Source organism: Cervus canadensis, chromosome 30 (genome assembly GCF_019320065.1).
Source record: "Cervus canadensis isolate Bull #8, Minnesota chromosome 30, ASM1932006v1, whole genome shotgun sequence".
Classification (NCBI taxonomy): Eukaryota; Metazoa; Chordata; class Mammalia; order Artiodactyla; family Cervidae; genus Cervus; species Cervus canadensis.
In genome coordinates, this window is record NC_057415.1 from 9,580,362 (window position 1) to 9,598,729 (window position 18,368).

The window sequence follows — 18,368 nt, forward strand, 5'->3', positions numbered from 1 at the left end:
GTCTCAAGGTGCCCGCCAGCTTCGCAGAGAGAGAGCTGGAGCTACAGATCCAGAGAGGGAGACACAGCAGGCAGGGTCACACAGCAGGCAGAGGCTGGGAGCCCTGATGTCCTGGCAGCCAGCCTGGGTCTTTCACGGGGATCCTATGCCAACACTGTGACAGGGGCCAGACCAAAACCAGGCGCTTATGTGGGGAGAGAGCCGAGGAATCCTTGAACATGTTGGCAGCTGGGCCAGGGCTGGAGCACCCCATCAGGCAAGGACAGATGTGCAGTTTCCCGTCTTTCCCATCAGATGGAGACAAGCAGTGGGATAAGGGGTTCCGAGGGACAGAGCACAAGAGAAGAGAGAGAGAACCTTGGGAGAGAGACCAAGAAATAGACACAATCAGAGTCAGACACAAAAATAGAGATGCGGAGAAATAAGATGTGAGTCAGAGACACAGAGATAGGGAGATGCAGAAGGAGGGAGAGCTAGGGAATTAAAGACACAGAGTCAAAGAGAACTGTCCTCGAGTCTCAGAGGAACCGTGACACAGCGTCAACAACATACAGACACAGACAGACACTCAGAGACTAGGAGATGGAAAAGAAAAACGGGAGGGAGAAGCAGAGATGAAGATGATGGGGACAGGGATAGAAAGATCCAGAGAGGCAGAGCCATGGAGAGAGGGCAAGGCAAAGGGGGGACAAAGACAGAATGAGGCAGAGAGTGAGGTCAACAGCAGGCATGGGGAAAGCAGGTGACAGAGGAGAGTCTCCCAGTCTCCAGTCTCTCCAGCCTGATCTCTCCAGGGTTTGGACCCCCCACCCCCTTGCTATTCTTTGGTTTCCATAGCAACAGGGAGGGCAGCGCTGAATTTGCATGTACATCTACATCCTTTCTATCTGCATAATTCAACAGGTTCCGTGCATATTCATGAGACTGTGAATGAAGGTGACTCTCCCAGTCCCTGCTCAAAACCTGGCTGTGGTGCCCCCTGGCTTGCAGTACCCAGTCATGGCTCCAGGCTCAACCTCGCAGGCCCTGACTTGTCTCTGCCAGACCCTGCTAACAACATCCCCGCTCGCCCTGCTCCCCGAACATTCCCCCTGTACTTCCCTACCTCCGGACCTTTCCTCAGGTGAGGCCCCTCTGCTTTCCAGGGACGCTGATGTCCTTTTCTCAGCATCAGTCCTGCCGACAGTACACATGCATGCAGGCACTTACACACACACTCACTTGCGTGTGCGCACATGAACTCTGGTGGTGGGGGCATGACAGCAAGGGAGCCGGGCTCACCCTGGTTCCCTGGTGGAGGAGACCCCTCAGTCACACTCCCATCTGGAGTCAGAGAAGAGAGTGCACGAAGGGATCACCTTCAAGAGGCTGAGGTCTCAGCAGAGCTGAAGGCCGCAGATACACCAACAAAGAGGGACCAAGGACATTGTGGCCTCCACGTGGAAACCGACAGAGACCTGGGCTTCTGGCAGGAATAACCCGAGGAGCTAGAACAGAGCCTGAAGGAGTCTCCAGAACAGGACTGAGGTGGCTCCAATGGTGGGGGAGAGACTGCCTAGGGACAAGAACCCTTTCAAAGCGCCAAGCCTTGAAAGCTCTTGCAACGTGGGCAGGGCTTCTCCAGGGCCTTCTCCAGCCATAATTTTGGCTTCACCATCTCCCCTGGATCCCTGCAGCAGCCTCCTCACTGCTCACCCTGCCCTGTGCCCCCAGGACACTTTCCACCCTGCGGCAGCCAGAGCTCTCTCTGAAACAGCAATCTAATATCCCCCACCACTCCTCCCTTTTCACCTTCAGAGACTCGCCATCACTCTCAAGAAAGCGTGCAACCTCCTCGGCCAGGCACTCGGGCCTTTCCAGTCCGGCTGCCACCCACCTCTGAGCCTCATTCCTCATACTCCCTGCTTTGAACTTCACAGTCCAGCGATCATTTCTATGCTCTTCTCACTTCTATGCCTTAGCTCATTCCTGCCCTTTACACAGAATGTCCTTTCCACTTTTCTTCCAGCTTTTCTGGGGAGCCATGCCACATGCCATACAGGATTTCAGTTCCCCAACCAGGGATTGAACCTGCATCCCATGCACTGGAAGCATGGAGTCTTAACCACTGGATTCTCAGGATAGTCATAGCTCTTATTCGAGATCCTACATAGGCACTACCTCCTTCTCTTTGAAGCTTTGCCTATTCCTAAAGACTGGATGAGGGACTCTGAACTCTTGAAGTCTAATGAACTTGCCTAATTTCTATACTTATCACACCAACAATGAAATCACTGATATATATGACTTATAGCCCTCATGGGGCTGGAGCTTCCAAGCCCAGTGACAATATCTGTCACATTATGGGTGATAATTAGCTATTTGTTGAATAACTGAGAAGTCACTAAGTCGCTTCAGTCGTGTCTGACTCTGTGCGACCCTATGGACTGTAGCCCGCCAGACTCCTCTGGGGATGTCCATGGGGATTCTCCAAGCAAGAATACTGGAGTGAGTTGCCATGCCCTCCTCCAGGAGATCTTCCTGACCCAGGGATCAAACCCAGTTTCTTATGACTTCTGCATTGGCAAGCGGATTCTTTACCACTAGTGCCACCTGGGAAGCTCTGAGAGGTCACTAAGCCTATGGAAGGCCAAATTTCAAGCCTTGACTACCCTCTCTGTGTCTTAACTGCACAGACCCTGCAAAGGGAAGGAATGGGCTATTCCTTCGCAAATGATGCCATCTTATGGACAAACTCAAAAGTGCAGCCAGACATTACCTGGGAGTGGTTATGTCCTGTCAAACTGGCACTGATCCTGGAGCTCCAGGCAAAGGGTGGAGAGTGAGGAGCTAGGCTCTGAACAGGGAGTGCCACTGGTGTCCTTTGAAAAATCTTGATGAGCTCTAAGCAGAAAGAATGGCAACACCAAAGGCTCAGAAGCAGAACAATATCATGACAAGTGGGAAGAGTGAGGAGTTAGTGTGGCCAGGGCCCAGGGTCCAGGGGGACTGAGTCAAAGACGGACTGTGCCATGGAAGTAAGAAGAAAAAGAGCAGAGTAAGGGAGATCAGAGGTGCTCTTCTGCAGTTTTAAATGGAGTGGTCAAAACAGGCCTCATTGAGGTGACATTTGAGCAAAGCCTTAAAGGAGGCAGGGAGATAGCCATGCAGGTATCTGGCAGGGCATTCCAAACAAAGGGAACAGCCAGTTCCCTGTTGGAGAGCTCAGAGGGGAGTGAAGCAGGGAGACTAGCAAGGAGACTGTTGCAAGACAACGATGGGCACAAATCACCAAAGTCTGTGGGGATGGAGAGACCTGGGAAGCAAAATTGCCAGGACTTGGCGCCTCCTTGCATGTGGGAGGTATATAGCTCCTTCCGTCATATTGTTCTGAAGTCCCCACTTCAAGGGGACTCACTGTGCACGCCACCTCTAAGGCAGGTAGTGAAAATGCTCAGCACATTCTATCCTGGATGCTTCCGCCTCCTCAACATACCCATGATCGCCCTCCCCAGCCTCTTAAATTCAACCTCATCTTCAGTGACTTTCCCTCTAGACCACCAGGTATCTACCCTCATGCCCACTATCAAGTCCTGCTAGATCCTAAAACTCTCAAACTCACTGATTTCATTTCATCCTTTGGCTACTATGAAGTGTTGAATTGCATCCCTCCATAAATATGTTGGAGTCCTAACCCTTAGTACCTCACAACGTGACCTTATTTGAAAATAGGATCTTTACAGAGGTAAGTTAAAATGAGGCCATTGGGATGGGCCCTAGTCAAATATGACTGGCGTCCTTATAAAAAGGAGAAATTTGGAGACAGAAACAGACACAAAGGGAAGACAATGTGAAGACGGATGACTGGAGTAAAGCAGCCGAAAGCCAAGACCAAAGACTGTCGGCACACCGGATGCTAGGAAGCATTAAGGAAGGATTTTCAGGCAGGTTTCGGAGGGAAATGGCTCTGACATCTTTATTTGGGGCGTCTAGTCTCCAAAACTGTGAGACAGAACAGTTTTGTTGTTCTAAGCCACCCAGTTGGTGGTCCTTTGTTATGGGTGCCCTAGAAACTGGTACCACTATGATGAAACCGAAAGTGAAGTCGCTCGGTCGTGTCCAACTCTTTGCAACCCCGTGGTCTGTAGCCTACTAGGCTCCTCCGTCCATGGGATTCTCCAGGCAAGAATACTGGAGTGGGTTGTCATTTCCTTCTCCAGGGGATCTTTCTGACCCAGGGATCGAACCTGGGTCTTCCGCACTGCAGGCAGACGCTTTACCCTCTGAGCCACCAGGGAAGCATATGATACTGTCCCACTTCTCTGACATACTCCACCTCACTCCACCCCATTTTTATAAGGACTTCTAGGCCACTGACCCCTGCCCCTTTCTATCTTCACTTCTTTCCCGACCTAGATTGGATTCCTTGGACCTTCTTCACATACACTCTCTTGCCAGTCTCACTATTCCTGCTTCCTGAGTCTTCACTTGACCTGTGGGTGCTGCTGGAGTGCACCCTGACTGATGATATTACAAGGTCATGGTCACCAACCTCATCTGGGCTCCCAGCCCTGGCTGGGCACCCTCCCGAACCTCACTAGCTGTCTTCCCCAGTTGAAGCAACTCTCCACCAGCCTCCTAGGTCCACTCTCAGCAGCAGAGCTGGACTCCTGCTTTGAGATTAGAAGCCTCTGAACTCTGAATTTCCTTGTGTGTCACCTTTACCTCTATACCCTGCCTGCATGCATAGCCACCCTCAACTCTGTCCCTCCTGCTACAGGCAGACATCTCTCCTCTGCCCCTTGGGAGGCCCGTACCTCCCCACTTGAAGACCCATTCCCTTTCATCGCCCCCAGGTGTCTCATTCTGAGTTAGCCACAATCTCCTGCATCTCCATTCCTTTCCCTACTGGCTTCCCCCATCAGCCTACAAACTAGTCTATGCTAATTTATTAAAAATAAACAAATAAAACTCTCTGTATCCCCAAATCATCTCTCGCCTCCCATCACAACAGTTTGTTGAAAAAGCTATCTCCACTTCCCTACCTTTTGTGCTAAGAGATTATGGAGGAAGAAGTTCTATTACAGTGAATTAAGGAGAAAGTGAGAAGAAATTGAATTGGCAAATGTACGTAGCACTTATGCTCCCTCCCTCCTAAGCTTGGTCAGGCTTGCTGATTCTAAAGGCCTCACTCTGGCTCCCTCCCTGCCATTCCTCCAGTAGGACTCACTTGGGTCCCCGAAGTGGCCAAGGAGGGAAAAGGCCCCAGATTCACTAGCCGTTGCTCCCTCAGCTTGTGTCCTATCTCCTGATTCTCTGAGTAGTGGCAGATCCTGTTCTTCTCAAGGGATTTGACTGCAGCTCAGTTTCCCTCCACATTCCCCCTGCCATCATCAAGACCCCAGGTGGTGCCTTAATGAGGAGCTGCCCAGTGGGGAGTCCATCCTGCGAATCGCAGAGCCTATGATGCTGCCTTACTGAATCACTCCCTCAACATAGTCACCACGCTTGGTTCACATGCTCTTTCCACCCTGGCCGCCACACACTGGATCAAGATCGGATGCTGAGCCAAAGATCAATAGTCTGCAAGAAGCCTGGTCCCAAATCTCTGGGGACCGATGATACACAGGGAGCTATTGATGGTAAAGGACACAGGAGTAGAGATATTCAGAGAAATGGCAATATGCAGAAGCTGAGCGGGAGCAAAAAACGTGAATTAGACACAGAGAGTAAGTCAAGTAGTTGCTGGTAGCAAGACACTGAGTCAGGACCACAGCCATTAGGATGGTATCAGACGCTTCATGACCTTCTGAAGTTGAGAGGCCCAGCTGGGAAGCTGCAGAGGGTTTTCTGTCTTTCCTAGTATGCCCCTGCATCTTCATCTCTCACCCCTCCACTCTGGGCAATTTACCCTAGAAAGAAAGAGATGCAGTGTTTCAAGTTTTGACCACAGCCTGCTGGTCCTGTGGTCCCCTCATGCCTGCTCTAAGCCCTTATTGAGGCCTCCAGTTCCCTAACTCCATCTCTCCCAGTATCTCAACCCCACCTGCCTGGACTCAGCCAGACATCACTTCAACATCCTCCAACTGCTGTGCCCACCCTGCTACATGGTCGCGTGAGTCCACACTTTGTGCTTGCCTAGTGATTGGACACCCAAGCTGTGGACACAATGGAGAACATAAAAACCAGTGGAAGACCCGATTTGCTCAACTCTTCACTGAGTCCACTACTGCTCACAATCCTGCTCTGGTTCCTGTAGCCTCCTGGCCACCACTGCAATCTTCACCGCTCCTTGTGCTCCTGACCTGTCCATGGTGACCCTGAGTCTACAGCCAAGGTGAGACAGAAGAGGAACTGCTAGGGATAAAAAGGGTGAGAACTGAAGGGGGAATGTGGAATTGAGGTTATGTTTTTAAGGAAAAAGCATGTTTGTAAGCTGACTCATTAATAATGAGGGCAATGAACATTTACAGTCATCCCTCGGTATCCTCAGGGAACTGGCTCTAGGAGCCCCGTGGATTTCTTTTTACCAAAATACTCAAGTCCCTTAAATAAAAAGGTGGAGTACAGTCAGCCCTTTGTATCCACGAGTTCTCCATCCACAGATATGGAGAGCTGAGGGTATACAGGCCCAGGTGGTATCTAAGAATCATGTGTACGTCTACATTTAATCCTCCTAACAATCCTATGAAGCAAGCACTACATCTTGTTCTATGGATAAGAACACTAAAGCACAGAGCAGTAACTTCCTAGTAATTGGCAGAACCAGGATTCAAATCCAGGCAGTCTGGTGACCAAAGCCATGATCTCAACCACTATACTGTGATACAGGCATACCTCAGAGACATTTTGGGTTCAGTTCCAGACCACCTCATTAAAAGGAAGATCTCTATAGTGCGAGTCACAAAAGTTTACTTGTTTCCCAGTGCTTAAAAAAGTTATGTTTACCTATACTGTAGTCTATTATGAATGTGACAGAATTATGTCTAAAAAACAATCTACATACATACCTTAATTTTAAAATATTTTATTGCTAAAAAATGCTAACCATCATTTGAGCTTTCACTGAGTTACTGTAGTAACATCATAGATCACTATAACAAATATAATAATAATTAAAAGTCTGAGATATTTTGAGCATTACCAAAATGTGACAAGAGACATGAAGTGAACACTGTTAGAAAAATGGCGCTGCCAGACTTGTTCAATGGAGGGTTGCCACAAAACTTCACTTCTTATGTAAGAAATGTAGTATCTGCGACGTGCAACAATACGAGGTATGTCTCTATGCTGCAAGTGGAGAAAAATGCAGAGTTCTTCAACCAGCCCCAAACAGGAAGCAGACAGCCACCCAGGGATCTAGACAGTCAGGTTACTGCTTGAGGCTTCTTCTTCAGTCCAGATCCTCGCAGCACCCATCTGAACCTACTTTTCCTGTCTCCAGACTGGGAGCTCCTGGGGGTCAAGGGCAGGGACTCCCACTCCCTTAATCCCACTTCCACACAGCAGGCCAAGCAGAGGTTCATCAGACAAACGGACAGAGACTTTATTTCCTCACTCACTCCTTGGATCTCTGTCAGAAGACAGATGAGAGGCACTGTATGTAGAAGGCAAGTAACCCTTCTTCTTTCTCTACATAATATTGTATTTTATTTATGCTGTGGCAAGTTGACCTACACACTGACTTGGGATGTTACTTTTTCCACACCTGTCACTCATCACAAAAGTCCCTTTCCAGGAGCCAGCGAGAAGGGGGAAGTAGGACAGGGAGGCCCACTTCCGTAAACTCAAGTTTTGTTGGAGACCTTGAGCAGTTAGAGGCTTCTCACAGGTACAGCCATCCTGGACACTCTGTCTAGACAACAGCTTGCCCACAGGTCGTCAGAACCGGGTATCGCGAGCCCTTCTTCTAGGCTGAGGGCCACAGCTGGAGGCAGGTGTGGGCCCGAGGTCAGGGGGTGCCCCGGGGGGCTGGTAGCCATACTCATTGGGGTCCAGGGGGTCTCGGCTCAGCAGCACCCACACTGCGGGCACATGGCTGCGGACCGTGAGGGGATCCAGGCCTGTGTCAGGTGAGGTAGGCACCCAGCTGTCCTCGGTTTGCAGGAAGCGCAGCTTGGTAAGCTGGTACAAGCCTGGTACCCGCCGTTTGACAATCTCAGCACAGCTGACAGCCTTGCCTGCAGCGCGGCCAGAGCCTGAGAATACGACGTGGCGAGCGCTGCCGCCCTCCAGCCGCTCCAGCGCCAGGCCCAGGAGGTTGCGGATCTTGCTGCCAGCTCGGACCCGCATCTCCAGGGTATCAGGAGGCAGCTGGGGCATCGGGCAAGGTGCGGGGAGTTCCACAGAGCCAGCTTTCCGGTAGTGCTCCATCCAGCCTGCTGTCGCGTCCGCCTCGCTGCCCTGCTGCAGGAAGTCAGAGGATGGTGGGCGCTGTGTCCCAGGCCACCCCCACCTTGCCTCCCTAGGGCGCTGCTCTGCCCAGATATTCCAGAAATGGGACCTTAAACCCCTCATCCCCAGGACAAGGGGTCATGCCTGCCTGCCCCTAGGGGGGATGTACCCCAGTCCTCTGGACAGGGCCATGACCCTCCACCGACACTGAACACCGGCCAAGCCACTCCATCTCCAGCTCCCTGGCACTGGGAATGAACCTTCCTCATCTGGGGCTCCCGCGGACTGGGTCCGGGCCCTCACTCGAGACTCCCCGAGCACAAGGCTGAGTGCTCCTCACCCTGGGCTCCCCACGGGGTGACAGAGCGCAGGCGCCTCATTTCGTGCTACCAGAGGTCAGGGCCAAGCCCTCCCCCCCACACCCCATGCTCCCCCAAACGGAGCCAAGAGCCCTCATCCAAAAGCTCCTCAAAGGCAGAAACGATCCCCTCCCCAACTCCTGGACCCCGAGGACAGGGCCGGGCACCCCTCTTTCATCCAGAGATTCCAGGGTCGATCCCCGCAACCGAGGGTCCCTCAGACACTGGGAAGCAGAGGCTCGGGCCACCCCTGGCGTCGGGGCCGCGAGAGGCCAGGCTCCGCCGTCCCCACCGCCACGGGCCACCGCAGAGGCCCAGGACCCGGCCTCCCCTCTCCTCCTCGCACCTCCAGGCGCCCCCGCCCCGCAGGGCTCCGGCTCTCACCGCCGCGGCCGCGCTCACCCTACGCTCGATCTGAAGCCAAGATGGCGCGGGCCGAGAGCGCGCCGAGGTCGCGGGGCCGCGCACGCTGGACGGGGCGGGGCCTGAGGGGCCGGGTTCGCAAACTGAGAGGTGCCGGACGCCGGGGAGTGAGCTGGCCCCGGACGCGCGGATCCGCAGCACGCCGGGTGTCTTCGCTGTTCTGCCCCGGGCAAGGAGCACTGCTTTGCGAGCTGAGAGAGCGCTGCGGGGGAGAGGAGCGGCCAGCCGAGGAGTCCCGCGTCCGAAGTCCGCGTCGGAAGGATGCGGAGGATTCGGCCCTTAGAAGATGCAGGGCGGGCGTTACCCGTTGAGCACCCCGCAGTAGCAGAGGCAGAGTGGCGGGTTTCTCTTTGGACCGGAGCTAGAGGTGCCGGTGATGTGGCTGCTGCGGGCGCGAGAGCCTTGATCACCGAGTTCTGAACTTTAACTTCACCCTGTTGGAGAAGACTCTTGAGAGTCCCTTGGACTGCAAGGAGATCCAACCAGTCCATCCTAAAGGAGATCAGTCCTGGGTGTTCATTGGAAGGACTGATGCTGAAGCTGAAACTCCAATACTTTGGCCACCTCATGCGAAGAGTTGACTCATTGGAAAAGACCCTGATGCTGGGAGGGATTGGGGGCAGTAGGAGAAGGGGACGACAGAGGATGAAATGGCTGGATGGCATCACCGACTCGATGGGCATGAGTTTGAGTAAACTCTGGGAGTTGGTAATGGATAGGGAGGCCTGGCGTGCTGCGATTCATGGGGTCGCAAAGAGTCGGACACGACTGAGCGACTGAACTGAACTGAACTGTGGCCACTGGCGAACCACGGGGGCTCTCATCAAGGCGCAGGTCAAACCTGTTCGTGTGCGCAGCTCTCGGGCCTCCCTCTTGTGACTCCTGGCCGCACGTTCCAGGGCCATGTCCGCGGTGCTTCTTAAGTTGCCCCGCCTATAATAAGTGCTCGAGTATTTGTTAAAGCATTTGTTGAAAGAATGAGCCAGAGAAACAGCAGTGGGAATGGGGGAAAGTAAATTAAGTTGGAAGATACTACGAGGTGGGTTTGGCGACTGTTCGGATGGATGGAGGAGGGAAGAGTCTAGGATGGCTCAGTTTCAGACGTGTTGGATTTGAGATGCCATGAGACCGCGCCAGTACGGTGGCAGGCAGGCCGACGTAAAGGGGCCTGGAGCCGCAGCAGTCCCAGAGACCACAAGAGGACAGCAAACACTTGGTGGAGTGAGGTGCCATTGGTTTCTCTGCTCTTTAATATGCCAACTCTCCCTCCTTTCCAGCCACACCACCGCCCCGCCTCACCCCCGCCCCAAAGCCCTCTGCATCCTCTTTTAGGCTCCCCTTCTCTTCTCATAGCACCAGGAGAGCAACATAGAGGCTCCCGTCTCCTTTGCACATGCTGCTCCCTTGGTTCTCAAAGACCCTGCATATCACTCTCCAGGGCTACCTGCCACATCCCTTTTTTTTCTGTGCCCCCAGAGAACCCTGTGCCACATTCTTCCCTCCCCTTTTCCATGACTGTTTCCCCAGCTATCCTGTACAGGGCAGGTGGACCCTACCTGTGACCTCCCCACCTGGTTTGGCATCTGACATTTAGAGTGTCCTTGGTAAATGCTGGACTTCCCTGATGACTCAGACGGTAAAGCGTCTGCCTACAATGTGGGAGACCCGGGTTCAACCCCTGGGTCAGGAAGATCTCCTGGAGAAGGAAATACTCCAGTATTCTTGCCTGGAAAATCCCATGGACGGAGAAGCCTGGTAGGCTGCAGTCCATGGGGTGGCAAAGAGTTGGACATGACTGAGTGACTTCACTTTCACTTTGGTAAATGTGGGATAAATGGATACAAAACCAAATGTTCCACTCACATCAAACAAATGAGAGCATTCATCCTGAGAGCTCTATATCTTCCAGAAAGCTAGACTAGGATGAGTATAGCTGGTGGTCCAACTCCTAGGAAGATGGACAACTCTGGCCTCCACCACCCTCATCCCTACCACCATACCCATCCAAGATCAGGAAGCTAACACACTACTGAAGTGGTCTCTACAGTTTTATTGTCACTGGAACAGGACGCTGATGAAGGGAGGAGGTGCAAAGAGCAAATCTCAAGTAACCAGACCTCTGACCTCAGAGCCCCACCTGAGTGCAACCAGGTAGGTCTTGAATCCAATAAATACAGAGCCACCTCTTTTCTGCTCTGTTACAAGGGCAGGCTGGCACAGGTCCTGGAGCCTGGCTGCCCCAGCCCACCCTGGGATGGGAAGCACCATTCACTCTTCCACAGGCTTCACTTGCTTGGCAGCTTCTAGCTGGCAGAGAAGTTCATCCCATTGCACAAACTGCTTGGAGAGAAGCACTGTCTGGTCACAGGTCAAGGTGACAATGAGAATGAGAGGCAGAAGAGAGATGCCTGACTTTCCTCAAGGCAGGGGGAGCTGGGGACACACAGACTGGTTGGGATGGGATGAGAGACAGAACTAGGAATGGAGTAAAAGGCCAGGCTCCATACAGCACTCCTCAGGGACCCAGCTGAGCGGAAAGGATACAGTCTTGTTGTATTCCTCCAGGAGAGCCTTGGACTCCTCAGTGACCTCCACACACTGGTCCTGTGGGGCCAAGGTGGGGCAAAGAAAGGCGTCAGACAGAGCCCACACGCCCCACTGCCTGCCTCATCAAGGACCCTCGCTCCTCAGAAAAGGTCATGTTTAACCTCGAGCTAAAAGGAGCAAATTTCTAAAGAGGCACTTTCAGGCTCTGCTATGGGTAGCCTAACTGCAGTCCTGAGGCTGATGGAAGAGGGAGCGAACCACACATTTAAAGACCTATTCCTACTGGTATATGCCTCCTTCTCCCCTGTCCCCTATATCTGAACCCTCTTTGAACTTCACACTAGAGCCTGGCAATAGTGAAAAAACAGCTCCTCCACATTTGGTCAAGGACACATCACCCCCAGGAATTCTTGGGTACCTCCCAACATCAATCTTCTGGTGTCTCAGGATAGTCCTATTCTGGGAGGCAGGCGGCCTAGATTTTACCCTAGGCAAGTCCCTTCCCCTCTGGAAGGTGCCTGCAAGACAAAGGAGAAACCCTAAGTTTCCCCTGAAGCTGACATCAGCTCCTGAGGCTACTTCCCCAGGAGGCAGGGGTGGGGACAAGGAGTCTCACCACCTCTACTTTCCCACCTGGCCTCTCCCCTCCCGTACCTGCTGCTGGATGTGGATCTGGGCCAAGCGCTGCAGGCGGGCGGCATGCTCAGGAACGGCTGTAAAACACAACGCACGCTGCCCAATGATGCTGCTGCCTTCCCCCGGGACTGCTCAATAGTCTATTAGGTCTTCAGCAGGATTAGAGTATTGAGTGGAGAAGCTAAACAAACGCCAGCTTCATCGACCGCTGCAGCCGGAGGTGGTGGTGGTGGGGCTCCCTGCCCACCCCAGTCCTATTCTAGGACCCAAAGGGGAGGGGAAGATATAGGCCCTTGGAAGACAAAACCTTGGGGTTCCCAGAGTTGCCCCATATACCCACCCCAGTGTTGTGAGCAGGGCAGGTAAAGAAAGCTTTGATTATTATAGGATCTGTTCCTTTGCTCTCAGCTCGGCGGGACCAGAGCTGCTTGGCCCAGGGAACAGGGAGCCTGCAGGTGGGCTGAGGACAAATGCAAGGTCCCTAAGCTGGTCACCTGGAACCCAACACCCAGAGCCTCAGCCACCATGCTGGGCCCACAGCTTAAGGCTGTCAGATGCTCAGCAGGAAACTGATCAGGGGTATGGAGGGGGAGCTGGGAAAAATACCTCCAGAGACAGACAAGATGGGTATCTGGATTCAATTAAAGTCACTGTCTGCTTGTCAAAATCCTGGCCCAGGGACTGCCCTAGGTGGCGCGGCAGGAAGAATTCACACACATTCACACACCACACCCCCCCCCCCGCCCCCTGCACACACATTCACACCCCCCTGCCCCCTGCACACACATTCACACCCCCCTCGCCCCCTGCACACACATTCACACACACCCCGCCCCTGCAGGAACTCTTATAGTCAAACCTGGCCTCTGCAACACCCTGAAGGACAGATGCTGAGGGGTGGGGTAGAAAACAGAAGGAATCCTAGAGTGGGAGGCCACTGGGCTTACCTGAGTGTCCTTAGGGCCAAACTGCCCGAGTTCTGAAGCTGAGCTCTCTGCCCTGGCAATTTTAATCCCAGTGCAGGTGGCCAGTACCCTCAGGTGAGGGTAAAGACAAGGAGCAGAGCCAGTCTGAGCCCAGGGAAGTCCTGCCCATCCACCAACCTCCCCACGTAGAGCAGAGGAGATGCAACCCCAGAAGGTACCTTTGATGTGAGTGCTGTCCAGCATGGGCACCAGAGCGTCCACCTGCTCCAGAAGTGCAACCTGCGAGAGAATGAACTGCTCCTCTGCGGCATGAACAGACAAGAGAGCAGCAGTGAGGCGGGCCCAGGCACGGCCACTCCCAGGCGAGGAGCTGGGGACCAGGCCAGGGAGAGCGCTGAGTCCTGGAGCCGGGGGCAGCCACTCTGCCCACTGCCCCCTTCTTTCTGTGCACACTCCCCCAGTCTGCCTCCACCTCTCCTGGATGCCACTGGTCTGAACTATCTTGAGCCCAAGGAGCCTCTAAGTGCCTCCAAATCCAACCTTTCTCCAAGTTTTAACTCTGAGGCCTCTCCCTCTAGCCTCCTATCCACAAATTCAGAGAGCCCCTCCTAGGCCACAGGAGACAAAGTACTTCGGACCTGAAGTACCCAAGGGCTCCTGGGAAGGTCTGAAAGAGGAGACTTGTGGAAGATACCAGGCAGGTAGTGCTCAGTGGATCACAGAGGCACAATTACAAGTTTCTGGAGAGCTGGGACACTAAGAGGAGAGTCCAGTGACAAGCGCAGCAGGACTGCGATGGCCCTGTGCACAGGGGGTTTCAATGACTGCAGAGTGGGAAGGGCATTCAAGAAGGGAGGACTGTTATGTCATTCATCTGATGGCAAGAATGCATGTCAATCAGTAGAGGAAAAAGAATTCAATTGGCTGAACTGGAGCAAGGAGAGCACAGGAAACAGCTAGATGGGAGGGGAGATTCGGCAGTCTATAGGGAGCTTTGAATGGTAGGCTAAGGAATTAGGAATTTATCCTAGTAGGAAGAGAAAGATACACACATGCTGAGGTTCCAAAGTAAACACCGTGGCATGCTGGAAATGTGTCTGGGGAAGATGATAGTGAGCCACATGCAAGAAGTGGGAAACTAGGGTCAAGAAGAGGACTTAGGAATAAGCAAAGGGGAAAAAAAAAAAAAAGAAGAAGAAAGAAAAAAAAAAAACAAAAAGAAGACTTAGGAAACTGTTCAAGTGCCAGGGGATGAACACTGAGACAGTGCCACAGGGAGGGGTGGAGAGGCTGGACTCAAGAATCGGTGCAGGGGAAGACCTCCTGAACGGTGCCTGAGTCACAGCAGTGGTTTAGGGATGTTCTGGTTCACTGCTGTATACCTCACACCTAGGATAGTCCGGACCACACCTGATGAGCACTTGAATGCATGAACAAACACAGGTGATGGCAAACCATACCTCGTGGAGTAGCTAACTAACCGATAAGCAAACATTGCTAAGACAATAGTTCCTGTCTAGAACTCTGAATCCCAGCACTTTCCCACCTGCAAGATGCTGAAACCCATGCTTATATCCTCATCTCTCCCACGGCAATGCTCTCTGCCCCCACCCTTTCCTAGAAGCTCTATGTCTACTGAGCAGAAGTAAGGAAGGTTCTGAAGGAAAATCCTAGAGGCATGCCATAGACAGAACACTGGAGTCACCTCCACAGTGGCTGGCACTCTGGTCTGCAGCTGGCTCCAGGGTGTACTGTACCCAGTGCCTACAAGAGGACCACAAGTCCACCTCCAGCCTCAGTCCAGATTTCAGAGATCAGCTTCCTGGGCTGCATCCAGGAGAGGACTGAGAGGGAGGCCACCTCTGTGCCCACCTTCCCCAAGATGCATGTGCACATCCTACCCAGCACTACCTGCCAAGATGAACTGCAGCTTGGAGGCATCAGGTAAGGCAATGCGGTCAATGTACTCAGGATCCAGGTATTTGATCAAGTCTTCAACTAGAAAAGTAACAAGATGGAAAATGGAATAAGGTTGGGGAGTGGGGATCAGTCTTGTGAAGGAAGGGTATCAGGGGAAGGGTCAGCCTTGGGGAGAGCCTTGAGTGAAGAACTGATACCCACAGGGTCCACCAGGCCCCCATCCCCACTTCCCTGTCTCTTCCCTCTGATCACCTGCTGTTCAGTCACTAAGTTGTGTCCGACTCTTTGGACCCCATGAACTGCAGCATGCCAGGCTTCCCTGTCCCTCACTATCTCCGGGAGTTTGCTCAGATTCATGTACATTGAGTCAGTGATGCTATCTAACCATCCTGCTGGCCAGAGTCAGACTTTACAGCTGGGAACACAGTTGCCTCCAATACTCTGGGGCCCTCAGCATTTTCACTGATCTATCTTCAAGGGTAGAAGGTAATACCTTGCCCCTCTGTGCCACCAAGACATGCCAGAACTTTATCTGACTTCTAGTTACTGAACAGGTTGCTAGCTCCAACATAATCAAAAAGGCCTGGCTGAGCCAAGGCTGGGGTTCTCAGTGCCTGATTTCTTTCCTGCCCCTGAACCTTGCCTATGGAAATTCCATACTCCTCCTCTCTCCTTCCCCAGCGGACTTTCAGGCAGAGCTCTCATCTCAAAACTTAGGACACTGCCATGGGCTTGGAGTTTAACCACAAAGTAGAAAGCCTACCCCAATCCACCATTTCATCAGGAAAATGTCTTCACCTGCTATCCCCAAAGGGAAACTCCAGTGACCTACTGGGCTTAACAGCCTGGGCAGGGAACCAGGAGGCATAGGCTTGAGAAGGAGGGCAGGCAGGCACCTCATGGAAACACTTACTCTTTTTGTACAGAACCTTCACCCTCTCCCTCTTGCTGGCGATGTTCCCCAAAGCCACCTGCACCTTGACCAGGCCATCAGCCACCTATAAGGGGAGTGGAAGTTAATTCCAAGATTTACCACTTGGCTCAAGGCTTGGAAGAGATAAAGAATCTTCATTTCCTCAGACTCCAAACTTCCTTGTCCCTGCAATCACCCCCTTCTCTTGTATTAAGAGATCCAACTCCACCTTCTGGGAATCCTCAGTATGAAGGGGTAGATAATCATGTACTCCTCGGGGAGTTTCATGTGACTGGGGAAGTAATGAACTACCTTAGGGTTTATGGGGCACTAGCACATACTATATATTCACTGATCCCTTCCTCTTGGCTGAACTGATCTAGGCTTTAAGGGTAGAGGGTGAGGAATTCCAGTATTAAAGGGTTGAATAGATGGAGAGACTAGGAAAGTGAATGATCTCACACAGGTTTTAGATTAGAGGGTAAGGAATGCGGATATTCAAGGATCAAATTTATGAGGAGGCAAATCAGTTCAGTCACTCAGTCGTGTCCGACTCTTTGCGACCCCATGAACCACAGCATGCCAGGCCTCCCTGTCCATCACCAACTCCCAGAGTCCACCCAAACCCATGTCCACTGAGTCAGTGATGCCATCCATCCAACCATCTCATCCTCTGTCGTCCCCTTCTCCTCCTGCCCTCAATCTTTTCCAGCATCAGGGTCTTTTCCAATGAGTCAGCTCTTCCCATCAGGTGGCCAAAGTACTGGAGTTTCAGCTTCAACGTCAGTCCTTCCAATGAACACCCAGGACTGATCTTCTTTAGGATGGACTGACTGGATCTCCTTACAGTCCAAGGGACTCTCAAAGAGTCTTCCCCAACTCCACAGTTCAAAAGCATCAATTCTTCTGTGCTCAGCTTTCTTTATAGTCCAACTCTCACATCCATATATGACCACTGGAAAAACCATAGCCTTGACTATATGGACCTTTGTTGGCAAAGTAATGTCTCTGCTTTTTAATATGCTGTCTAGGTTGGTCATAACTTTCCTTCCAAGGAGCAAGCATCTTTTAATTTCATGGCTGCAATCACCATCTGCAGTGATTTTGGAGCCCAGAAAAATAAAGTTAGCCACTGTTTCCCCATCTATTTGCCATGAAGTGATGGGACCAGATGCCATGATCTTCGTTTTCTGAATATTGAGCTTTAAGCCAACTTTTCCACTCTCCTCTTTCACTTTCATCAAGAGGCTCTTTAGTTCTTCTTCACTTTCTGCCATAAGGGTGGTGTCACCTGCATATCTGAGGTTATTGATATTTCTCCCGGCAATCTTACTGAGTAAAAGCAGCCAGAGAGACAGGAGGAAAATCAGGAGGATTTGCATTATAGATGACAAAGGGAAAAAATGTTTTGAGAAGTCAGTTCTCAAATGGGACACAATCTGGTGACAGCTAATACCACAAGCAGTGTACGAATGGACGTCATTACCTCTGAGGCACTTAACTCCAGGGTATGCCCGATACAGCCACCTTCAGAGAAAGGTCTTTCCATAGTTAAAAACGGGGATGGACGGGAAGTGAGCTGTCAAAATCAGCCACTAGAGGGAAGGACCGTCAGTCCATATCTGAACACCCAGTATTCACTCCTTTCCCCTCCTAATTCTGGCCCTCTCAGACCTTATCCCTAACTCCCTGGAGCCTTCCTTATCCATCTCTGGTCTGCCTCTTTTGGGGTCCCATGGGCCTCTCTTTGCACAATTCACTTAGCAATTAGGCAAGGCTCCACAACGTCCCTTTCACTGTGACTTCGGCGCTTACTGGAAGCTCTTACTCATTAGTCAGTTTCTCGCGTGTGTCCGGTCTCCCCAACTATCCCGCGAGGGTAAAGACGGAGTCTCCTCTTTGAGCCCACCTCAAGCCCACAGTTCCCTCCATGGGAATGGATCCCGAGGGTCCGATATGCTCTGGGAGGTCTCGGACCTTTGCTATTTCAATAGCCTAGTTGCGAGCAACGGGGCTGGAGCTGCAGCATCCATCTGCAGAACCAGGCCAATAGGCCACTCTTGCTTTGCTCCAGAGAGGGACCACTGGACCCAAAATCGCTCACCTTCCGCGAGCCGCGAGACCCGCCTGGTCCGTACACCCAGCGCTCCAGCTCCTCCACACGGGCCTGTAGCCGCTGAACATCGGTCACAGCCGCCATGGCTCCCGCTGCCCCGCCTCAGCCAGGAATAGCCAGAGGGCAGGACATCCGTCCAAATAGAGAAGGCGGGC

At 52.4% G+C, this 18,368-nt stretch overlaps 2 protein-coding genes across 5 annotated transcripts; both read right to left on the minus strand.

Annotated features, from left to right (window-relative positions):
* Window positions 1-6,990: 6,990 nt before the first annotated feature.
* RPP25L (ribonuclease P/MRP subunit p25 like) lies at window positions 6,991-9,215 on the minus strand. Of its 3 annotated transcripts, none has more exons than XM_043453706.1 (2): window positions 9,079-9,215; window positions 6,991-8,382 (listed from the first exon to the last, which is right to left on the minus strand). In XM_043453706.1, the coding sequence occupies exon 2, from the start codon at window positions 8,350-8,352 to the stop codon at window positions 7,861-7,863; it is 492 nt and encodes a 163-aa protein (XP_043309641.1). In that variant the 5' UTR covers window positions 8,353-8,382; window positions 9,079-9,215; the 3' UTR covers window positions 6,991-7,860. The 3 variants fall into 3 exon arrangements, with proteins under 3 accessions (XP_043309641.1, XP_043309640.1, XP_043309642.1); XM_043453705.1 differs by having other exon boundaries at window positions 6,991-8,385; window positions 9,079-9,213; XM_043453707.1 differs by having other exon boundaries at window positions 9,117-9,178.
* Window positions 9,216-11,185: 1,970 nt separating this feature from the next.
* Window positions 11,186-18,353, minus strand: DCTN3 (dynactin subunit 3). Of its 2 annotated transcripts, none has more exons than XM_043453656.1 (7): window positions 18,202-18,353; window positions 16,098-16,182; window positions 15,176-15,262; window positions 13,483-13,566; window positions 12,357-12,415; window positions 11,700-11,759; window positions 11,186-11,513 (listed from the first exon to the last, which is right to left on the minus strand). In XM_043453656.1, the coding sequence occupies exons 1-7, from the start codon at window positions 18,295-18,297 to the stop codon at window positions 11,424-11,426; spliced, it is 561 nt and encodes a 186-aa protein (XP_043309591.1). In that variant the 5' UTR covers window positions 18,298-18,353; the 3' UTR covers window positions 11,186-11,423. The 2 variants fall into 2 exon arrangements, with proteins under 2 accessions (XP_043309591.1, XP_043309590.1); XM_043453655.1 differs by having other exon boundaries at window positions 13,483-13,634.
* Between the last annotated feature and the right edge of the window lie 15 nt (window positions 18,354-18,368).

Excerpts from the sequence above, each read along its gene's own strand:
- DCTN3 (XM_043453655.1), bottom strand. The coding sequence starts at position 18,297 with ATGGCGGCTGTGACCGATGTTCAGCGGCTACAGGCCCGTGTGGAGGAG. Across the intron at positions 11,760-12,356 it reads AGATCCACATCCAGCAGCAG|GACCAGTGTGTGGAGGTCAC; the intron begins GTACGGGAGGGG and ends TTGGCCCCACAG. Across the intron at positions 11,514-11,699 it reads TGGAGGAATACAACAAGACT|ACAGTGCTTCTCTCCAAGCA; the intron begins GTATCCTTTCCG and ends ACCTGTGACCAG.
- RPP25L (XM_043453706.1), bottom strand. The coding sequence starts at position 8,352 with ATGGAGCACTACCGGAAAGCTGGCTCTGTGGAACTCCCCGCACCTTGC.